General features: G+C 43.3%; 1 protein-coding gene across 1 annotated transcript in view; it reads right to left on the bottom strand.

Annotated features, from left to right (window-relative positions):
• PPM1M (protein phosphatase, Mg2+/Mn2+ dependent 1M) overlaps nucleotides 1-10,857 on the bottom strand; it is a 484,662-nt gene that overhangs the window by 340,973 nt on the left and 132,832 nt on the right. The window contains exon 6 of the mRNA XM_044078507.1: nucleotides 7,316-7,400. Coding sequence (XP_043934442.1) covers nucleotides 7,316-7,400 — 85 coding nt within the window. The remainder of the gene's footprint in view (nucleotides 1-7,315; nucleotides 7,401-10,857) is intronic.

Here is a 10,857-nt window from a genome sequence, read left to right as displayed (position 1 = left end):
AGACATTTCCCCTTCTTTGAAACAGGCTTCCTATTCACATCAGACATCGCTCCTTCTTTGGAACAGGCTTCCTGTTTACATCAGACATTGCCCCTTCTTTGGAGCAGGCTTCTTATTCATGTCAGACATCGCTCCTTCTTTGGAACAGGCTTCCCATTCATGTCAGACATTGGTTCTTGTTTGGAACACAGGCTTTTTATTCATGTCAGACATCATCCCTTCTTTGGAACAGGCTTTTTATTCATGTCAGACATCATCCCTTCTTTGGAACAGGTTTTCTATTCATGTCAGACATCACTCCTTCTTTGGAACAGGCTTCCTATTCATGTCAGACATCGCTCTTTCTTTGGAACAGGCTTCCCATTCACGCCAGACTTCGCTCCTTCTTTGGAACATCATTCCTATTCACATCCGACATTGCTTCTTCTTTGGAACAGGCTTGGATTGATTGATGGGGAATTGCAAATTCACACAGCTTGTAGTGCCTATATATCTTATGGACAGGGGCAATTTGTAAAATACTCAGGGCAGAGGCACAAACCCATGTCATCCTCTTGCCCCTAGTGGCCATATACTGGGTAAAATCAGGTTATATTTGCAAGGCTTGTAAAGGCTCTTGAGACGTTATGCTAGTAATCCCCTGTGAACCTATGAACCTATGTAAATACCACAAAGTGAAGGATATTTAGATTTTTTGAATAGCAGTACTTATTAAGATATTTCACACCCCATTGGGACTTGCCCATATGTTTGAAGCAGTGCACTCAAGCTGCTGTATAGGTCAGGAGTTTTTGGAGACACATTCTGGGTCTGTGGGGAACTAGTTCATTTCAAGCAGGATTTCAACAAATATTTGTGATGGACTTAGCTAAAATTAGGTCCCTTGGCCCATCCATTTTCTTGATTTCTTGGGTACAGACAGAAGTAATAGAATGTGTGCTGAGTTCCTGTATAAGATCTTTTGATGTTGGCTGCAAAGAAACTGATGATTAACTTGGAAAATAAAGTGGACCCCCCCATGCTGAAGATATAATTACAATAATGTAAAATTTAACAATAATAACGGCATTTATCTTATGTCAAATTATACATTTTTTCTATGCTTTCATTTTTTTGTTTTGTATATCTTGCAGTTTGGTACACTGGATACTACAGTGTGTAGAAACATTATAAATGTGTATCTAATTACCACGTTTTGTCTTTACACGTGGCAGATTCAAAGTTCAGTGGTATTTTTTTGCTAGGCTATAGTAATGCAATTTGGCTACCTTGGCACATCATACAGCTAGCTAGCTCATAAAATATGATTTGATTTGTTAATGTGAAATACCATCCTAATATAATCTTGCACTCCTACAAGGATATCATCTGGGCATCAAGCAAATGATTTCATTTTGTAGACTGATTTTGCCATCATAGCTGGAGGATGTTTGCTTTGCTGCATATCGGTGACAGAATCATTGCCTTGTAAAGTGATCTGGAATGCATTAACTTTACACAGCTTTCTCATAAGCATTGTGTCATTACATGACAAGAACCTATGCATTGTTACTAATGAATGAAATTTGTGTGTGGATAGTATGGTGTGTGTGTGTGTGTGTGTGTGTGTGTGTGTGTGTGTGTGTGTGTGTGTGTGTGTGTGTGTGTGCGTGCATGCATGTGCGTGTGTGTGTGTGTGTTTTCATATCTGGCGAAGTTTTGAAATTCATTCTGAAGAACTCATAGAATCAGAATTTTCTGCAGTAAATTCAGGCTCATATAACTACATTATAACATATTAAAACCATAAACCTGCAGAAAAGTAATCAGGAGGTTAATTTTTATTACTTTGACTATACAGCTTCAGAGAAGGAACATCTTTTATTTACTTATTTATTTTGAAAAAGAAAATATTATCTGCATTTCATATCACCACCATTATTGTTTCGTAATGATTTTTTTAAGCCAAATTTCCAATGTTGTGGTACATTGCTGGGTTGGTAGATTCAAATGAGAGCTCCCCCACAGAATTAAACTGTTCATGTTTTCATTTCCTCTGGAATGTGTTTGAGTACTTAATGTCTGCATGTGTGCCGGCAATAATTATTCCACTGCTCTTAAGTCTAGTCAACATCATCCTCAAAACGTATTTCATTCCATTTCGGTTGTTTTATATGTTGCATTTCCAAATTAAAGACCTGAAAGGTAAAGCATCAAATTGTGGAAGTTCTGTTTAGTTTTAATTTAGAACGCCTCTGTTCACATTCTGTGACAAACATGTTCATCACAACCAGGGAGTTTTTCTTTTCTTACACCCCCCCCAACTGTTATTGACTTGAGACCCCTCTTAATTGCTCTCTGTATTTTTGTTCTCCTTGGTTCTACATGCTTGGCTTCCAGATGCTTGGTGGTGATGCCCTGGCATGACCCTTCAACAGGAAGGTCCACCTCTAGGGCGGAAGTCTACAGGGTTACCAAGGGTTTGGATTGCCACTACACCAAGGACAGAAAGCAGACATGGTGGGGTCCTTATACTGTGATGAGTTCATAGGTTCATATGTGATTACTAGGTCAACCACCACAGGGTGCCTTTGTAAGCCTAACTATGCTTGCCAAATGTATCTGACAAGTTTTGGTACCCTAAGGTTATTTTTACGGTTATATGTAGGTGTGGGTGTTTTGCTCCCTAACTCCCCTCTGTGATGAATAGTACTTAGAAGGATACAAGTAATGGGTGGAGTTAGCGGTAGTTCTCACTTTTGCTGGTGTGGCAATATCATAGCCCAACCCCTTTTACAAGCCGTTTCATACAGTTCTTCGCCTCCACCATCAACCCACAGTGTTATGCACACTTCTTAAACATACAACCCCTGTCCGTCCTCCTCGGGGCAGGGAGGCAAAAAGGATCAGCCACATCATTCTACTCTTGGTCGGGGCTTCATGTTTGTATGCAACTCAGCTAACCACAGCCAAGGAATTAGTTAGCGCAAGTGTTGGGGGAAAATATTTGTTTTGCGTACTGAAAAAATATGACCACAGGATGCTTTTTTTTAAACTTATATTAAGTATGATATCATGGAAATGGCAATTATACGGCTTTAATTCTTATTTAAATTTTTCATTTTAAGAATCAAGATGATGGTTGTCACTGAGAGTAAAGGCAGAACCCATATTTGCATTGCCCCATCCTTGGGAAGTCACTGACACTAAAGGCAGAACCCATATCTGCATCGCCCCATCCTTAGGAAGTCACTCAGAGGAAAGGTAGGCTCGGGCTTTCCAAATAGTTTGAGGCCGGGTCCCTATCCCATGATGCACCTAGAGTTACCTTCAATCTAATTTGCCTCTGCAACAGATCAGAGGTTCTCCCTAGCTCGGGCCTGTAAAAACCTTACTTTCCTACATTTCTAAATATTGATATTTTTCTTGAATATATAGTTAGCTAAGCTCTTACAACTTTATCTGTAGTTTCCCTTTCCCTTGTGTGCTTTTTCATACTTACATATTTGGCCTCATTTTTTATTAGGCTTATTTAACTTTTTGACTAAAAGTTGTTTAATCAGTGACCTTCTGTCACCTTTTGTCTTAGTAATAGTATTGTGTTCTTAGTTAGTGACCTTTGACATAGCTTTAGATTTAAAGGACCTTGACAAGCCCACACTGCTTCACTAGAGACTGCTTGCACCTGTCACCCTTAGGCTTTCGAATACTGGCCAAGCCTCTTGCCACCCCAATAGGTGCCTGACATACAAGGCCATGTCCAACCCAGAACTGATGAACATGCTCCACCTAAAGAAAACCTTATCCCCTCGAGCCACATGCTCTAGGGATCTAAACCTCATTACAACAATAAATAGGACGTGCTGGAGGGATAGATTCCTGTCCCAGAGACTTCCCATGCTTTGGAACAAGATTCCAATCTACATTTGGCAGAGCTCCTTGCTAACACTCTTCAAGAGAAACCTTGATGAGTGGATGGGAAACAGAAAGTTTACCCTGGGAATCACTTCAGTGGCTCTGCTGTACAGAGGCACAGGGAACTAATCTAAGGGAGCGGCAAAAGCCAACACATTCTGGCTAGGCTTATAAATGCCTTCGGGCAGATAGCCTAGTACCTACCTATGAAACTATGAACCTATATCTGCATTGCCCCATCCTTGGGAAGTCACTCAGAGTAAAGGCAGAACCCATATCTGCATTGCCCAGTTCTTGGGAAGTCACTCAGAGTAAAGGCAGAACCCGTACCTGCATCGCCCTGTCCTTGGGAAGTCACTCAGATTAAAGGCAGAACCCATGTCTGCATCGCCCTGTCCTTGGGAAGTCACTCAGATTAAAGGCAGAACCCATATCTGCAACACCCTGTCCTTGGGAATTGACTCGGAGTAAAGGCAGAATCCATATCTGCATCACCCCGTCCTTGGGAAGTCACTCAGATTAAAGGCAGAACCCATATCTGCATCACCCCATCCTTGAGAAGTCACTCAGATTAAAGGCAGAACCCATACCTGCATTGCCCAGTCCTTGGGAAGTCACTCAGATTAAAGACAGAACCCATATCTGCATCACCCTGTCCTTGGGAAGTCACTCATATTAAAGGCAGAACCCATATCTGCATCACCCCATCCTTGGGAAGTCACTCAGATTAAAGGCAGAACCCATATCTGCATCACCCCGTCCTTGGGAAGTCACTCAGATTAAAGGCAGAACCCATATCTGCATTGCCCAGTCCTTGGGAAGTCACTCAGAGTAAAGGCAGAACCCATACCTGCATCGCCCTGTCCTTGGGAAGTCACTCAGATTAAAGGCAGAACCCATATCTGCATTGCCCAGTCCTTGGGAAGTCACTCAGAGTAAAGGCAGAACCCATACCTGCATCACCCTGTCCTTAGGAAGTCACTCAGATTAAAGGCAAAACCCATATCTGCATCACCCCGTCCTTGGGAAGTCACTCAGATTAAAGGCAGAACCCATATCTGCATTGCCCCGTCCTTGGGAAGTTACTCAGAGTAAAGGCAGAACCCATACCTGCATCGCCCAGTTCTTGGGAAGTCACTCAGATTAAAGGCAGAACCCATATCTGCATCACCCGGTCCTTGGGAAGTCACTCAGAGTAAAGGCAGAACCCATATCTGCATCACCCCGTCCTTGGGAAGTCACTCAGAGTAAAGGCAGAACCTATATCTGTACTGCCCCATCCTTGGGAAGTCACTCAGATTAAAGGCAGAACCCATATCTGCATCACCCGGTCCTTGGGAAGTCACTCAGATTAAAGGCAGAACCCATATCTGCATTGCCCCGTCCTTGGGAAGTTACTTAGAGTAAAGGCAGAACCCATACCTGCATCGCCCAGTCCTTGGGAAGTCACTCAGATTAAAGGCAGAACCCATATCTGCATCACCCGGTCCTTGGGAAGTCACTCAGAGTAAAGGCAGAACCCATATCTGCATCACCCCGTCCTTGGGAAGTCACTCAGATTAAAGGCAGAACCCATATCTGCATTGCCCCGTCCTTGGGAAGTTACTCAGAGTAAAGGCAGAACCCATACCTGCATCGCCCAGTCCTTGGGAAGTCACTCAGATTAAAGGCAGAACCCATATCTGCATCACCCGGTCCTTGGGAAGTCACTCAGAGTAAAGGCAGAACCTATATCTGTATTGCCCCATCCTTGGGAAGTCACTCAGATTAAAGGCAGAACCCATATCTGCATCACCCAGTCCTTGGGAAGTCACTCAGATTAAAGGCAGAACCCATATCTGCATTGCCCCGTCCTTGGGAAGTTACTCAGAGTAAAGGCAGAACCCATACCTGCATCGCCCAGTCCTTGGGAAGTCACTCAGATTAAAGGCAGAACCCATATCTGCATCACCCGGTCCTTGGGAAGTCACTCAGAGTAAAGGTAGAACCCATATCTGCATCACCCAGTCCTTGGGAAGTCACTCAGATTAAAGGCAGAACCCATATCTGCATCACCCGGTCCTTGGGAAGTCACTCAGAGTAAAGGTAGAACCCATATCTGCATCACCCCGTCCTTGGAAAGTCACTCAGAGTAAAGGCAGAACCTATATCTGTATTGCCCCATCCTTGGGAAGTCACTCAGATTAAAGGCAGAACCCATATCTGCATTGCCCAGTCCTTGGGAAGTCACTCAGAGTAAAGGCAGAACCCATACCTGCATCACCCTGTCCTTGGGAAGTCACTCAGATTAAAGGCAGAACCCATATCTGCATCACCCCGTCCTTGGGAAGTCACTCAGATTAAAGGCAGAACCCATATCTGCATTGCCCCGTCCTTGGGAAGTTACTCAGAGTAAAGGCAGAACCCATACCTGCATCGCCCAGTCCTTGGGAAGTCATTCAGATTAAAGGCAGAACCCATATCTGCATCACCCGGCCCTTGGGAAGTCACTCAGAGTAAAGGCAGAACACATATCTGCATCACCCCGTCCTTGGGAAGTCACTCAGAGTAAAGGCAGAACCTATATCTTACCCCATCCTTGGAAGTCACTCAGATTAAAGGCAGAACCCACATATCTGCATCACCGGTCCTTGGGAAGTCACTCAAGTTACTCAGAGTAAAGGCAGAACCCAAGTCACTCAGATTAAAGGCAGAACCCATATCTGCATCACCCGGTCCTTGGGAAGTCACTCAGAGTAAAGGCAGAACCCATATCTGCATCACCCGGTCCTTGGGAAGTCACTCAGAGTAAAGGCAGAACCTATATCTGTATTGCCCCATCCTTGGGAAGTCACTCAGATTAAAGGCAGAACCCATATCTGCATCACCCGGTCCTTGGGAAGTCTCTCAGATTAAAGGCAGAACCCATATCTGCATTGCCCAGTCCTTGGGACACTGTAAGGAGACAGATGTGTTTATTCTATTATGTAGTTTAAGATCAGGATCACTGTACATCTATTAGGGATAATGTTTAGTTACATGATAGTCAGTGTCCAATAGCAATCACATGTCTGCTCTGGATACACGTTATAAGCATAGCTAACTGTTGTCATGATGGAACAGTTTCACTTCTTATTATGGTTAAATGTGAATCCTTTGCAATTCCACTCTCACTCTCCATAAATGGTTTGGTTCTCTTTCTCTTATGCCTTCTATTATTCCTTTCGACCTCTGACCCTGAAATAGGCAGGTGTGTTATCTAACAGCATATAAAAAACTCATAAACAAATAAAAAAGTTAAACTGTGACAGTTCCTTGATATAAAACTTGTATGGCTTCTGTAAAACATTTTTAAGGTTAGTATGCTGCTTCTTCTAAGAAACAACCAGATATCACAAGAGCAACAATGTAGATTATAGTTAGAAAACGACAACCTCCTTACCATCTGCTGTATCCTCTGCCTCTCATTTTCTGCTGTCAAGTCCCTGGTTAGCTGAGTAACGTTGCTCTTCTCTACAAGGACAGCCCTGCATACCAGAATATAAACAAACATCAGCTCTTACATGCACTTAGATGCCATCATGCTATATGCTTTTTATGCTTTTATATAGACTGTTGTACACTTCTCACCACCTGACAAATGAAAGTTATGTCTTAGCATAATAACCTGTAGGAAGACAGATGTTCAGTTACATCCAGGACCAAGTGCTGCACGCACTAGGACTGCCCAACATCTGGAAGTTTCTTAGATGCTCTTTCCATTGTCAGCTCCCATAATGAAGCTGTGATCCCAATTCTGCAGTTCTGAGTTGTTATCCCTTGTTATATGACACAGATGTAGCAGACAGGCAACCTAAAACTGGAAAAAGGGTTGCCACTTGGTAAGGTTGTGTAGCAGAAGTTGGGGTCAAGGACGGAATGAGGAAAACTCCTAGCCTATCCCAAAGCCGTTGCTAGGGCATCTAGCTGGTAGTATTTGTAAAACATGCTCATGGATGGCCATACTGCTGTACACAAATGGCATTTATAGATCCATTTTTGTGGAATACCACTGCAGTGCACATTACCCTAGTTAAATGGTCCTTGGAGCAGAGGGAAAGTTTCATCCCACCTAGGTATAACGATAAGAAATGCAATCCAAGATCTCTCTGGAGAGGGAAAACTCTCAAGCCCTTTCTTTGCAGACCAAAGGACATAAATGCTGGTCTAACTTTTTAAGTTCTTTGTTTCTGCTTATGTCGCACCTCAGCACCCTATGAACATTCTAAGATGTAAGATGGATTCCCCTTTATTTTGATAATTTGTAAAAAAAACAGGGCAATGGATCGTTTGGTTAAGGTTAGTTTTAGTAACAATCTTTGACAAAAAGACTTTTTTGTGCAATGGAGCCCTATCAAAGATCACCTATGGGGACTTTACTGAGAGGGATTGTAACTTCAATAGTCTTTGGCTTTGGTGATGTCTACCAGGGATAGGGTTTTCCATGACCGAAACTTAAGCTTTGTGGAAGAGGAAGGTTCAAATGGAATTTGGGTCAGTTTTTCCTAAGACAAAGTAAAGATCTCGGAGAGGCACCAATTCCTTTAAAGGTGGTCTTGCAAGAAAGATGCCTCTCAAGACAGTCTTATTTTCTTTAGACACCACCAGAATCCTTGAAATCTTTGACATTTTGAATTTATTCCATGTATGTACATGTAGTCCTTGTGACTGAATACATCTGTTGACTTAACAAAACATTGACATAAAAATGTCAAAAACACTGATGTTGACATGCCAGTACATATGCACAAAGAAACAGCCTTGGAGCATGCAAAATTTACAATTAAAAAAACATTTTTTGCAGAGGACAAGCCCCATTTCACTTCCTATATAGGGGGCTGTACCCCTTATTATTTATAAACGCTAATTCCAAGATTGCACAAACATGGGGTAAGGGAATATTACCCAGCCCTAGGAATTGTGAGATCTCACATACCTAATGATCAGCTGTTTAGTCAATCACATGCAAGCGACTAAGCAGCTGTCAACCAAACACTTGCTCGACATACTGCAGTGTGATATGTATATAAATATGTATAAAATATTGCTTTTTTATAATGGTTTTTGGGAGACTGATAAGAGCTCTGTCACACTGTTCAAGATGTGGGGGTTATTGGTAAAATTACAACCGGAGAAGCCAGACTGACAGCTTGAGAGCACTGATGTTGGGGTGAACTCTGCTGGATGGATGTGATATTGGGTCAGTGAGTGGGATTAGTCAGAGAGGACCCTCAAGAATTAACGGCAGCAACATAGGAAAGCAATTCTGTGTCAGCCAGAGTGGAGCCACTAAGATTAGTAACTTTGCTTTCTGCATTGTTATGAGGACTGGAGGCAAGAGGAAGGGGGTAGGTAAAAAGGAGAAGGGGGTAGGCAAAAAGGAGACCTTACAGGCAATTCTCTGTCAGGTCATCACTGCCCAGTGATGAAGTCCTCAGGATGAACGAGAAGTTATTTTTGGACATTGCATTCAGTAGAGAAGCAAACAGTTATATCACTGGATGGTCACACCTCTGCATAAATAATGTCTTCACTATGGTGTCATTTAGTGACCACTTGTGGGGAGAGTAGATGGTTCTGCTAAGGTGGTACTCTAGTACACTGCATTCAATGTCTTTACTATAGTGTCATTTAATGACCACTTGTGGGGAGAGTAGATGGTTCTACTGAGGTGGTACCCTGCATTCAATGTCTTCACTATGGTGTCATTTAATGACCACCTGTGGGGAGAGTAGATGGTTCTGCTGAGGTGGTACACTAGTACACTGCATTCAATGTCTTTACTATGGTGTCATTTAATGACCACTTGTAGGGAGAGTAGATGGTTCTACTGAGGTGGTACACTAGTAGCCTGCATTCAATGTCTTCACTATGGTGTCATTTAATGACCACTTGTGGGGAGAGTAGATGGTTCTGCTGAGGTGGTACACTAGTACCCTGCATTCAATGTCTTCACTATGGTGTCATTTAATGACCACTTGTGGGGAGAGTAGATGGTTCTGCTGAGGTGGTACACTAGTACGCAGCATTCTCAAAGTATGTGAGTTGCCAGTAGGAGCAGTTTGTGCTCCATGGCTTAGTCCCAAAGTTTGATGACTTCCCTGCATACAGAACAGGAAAAAGTGTCTCCTTTATTTTTTGAACCCTTCAAGGACCTTGCCTGATGGCTCCACTACCAACACCCAGACTAGACATTCATTCTGGGTACTTGGAAACTGACCATTCCTGGGCAAAGGACACAAGAGTCACTCAGTCCCAACTGTGACTTCTAATCAGCCTTTCTGTTCCCAGTGACAGCCAGGTGGTGTGCAGCAGGTCAGCTTGCAGGCCCTGGGAGGCAGCCTACTCTCTCTCAAATGGGAGTACCCCATTCCTCCTTGGTAGCTCCTCCAAGCTCATTACAGCTGCCTCCAAAGGGAATCTTGACTGCACATGCTGCCTTCTTCTTGGCTTTACTAGAGTTAAGCACAATGACAGAATGGACTCAGCTTTCTCACATTTCACCTGGCAAGACCTAATGCTCCTGCTAGGTGTCACCTTCATGGCATGCAAGAGCTGCCCCCACTGTCCCACTGGGACGGGTGATCTGATAATGGATGCTCAATCCCATTCTCCCTGGCTATCTCCTATGGACACCCAAGCTGCTGCTTAAATGTAGGTCACCTTTAGCATAGTAAGAGCTTTGTCCCCTACACTCACACCTAGCATTTCAACCTTGCTTGTTGATGTACTTTCCACTCCTGACATGCTGTCTCTATGTTCTGTCCATGGTCCCCCAGATGTACCACACTACTGACATTCTGTCTATATGTTCTGTCTGTGGTCCCCCAGATGTACTATACTACTGACATGCTGTCTCTATGTTCTGTCCATGGTCCCCCAGATGTACCACACTACTGATATTCTGTCTATATATTCTGTCCATGGTTACCCAGATGTACCACA

Source organism: Protopterus annectens, chromosome 7.part1 (assembly GCF_019279795.1).
Source record: "Protopterus annectens isolate FY-2018-M chromosome 7.part1, PAN1.0, whole genome shotgun sequence".
Classification (NCBI taxonomy): Eukaryota; Metazoa; Chordata; order Ceratodontiformes; family Protopteridae; genus Protopterus; species Protopterus annectens.
The sequence above is the reverse complement of the archived record's forward strand: the minus strand, read 5'-3'. Positions and strand labels throughout refer to the sequence as shown.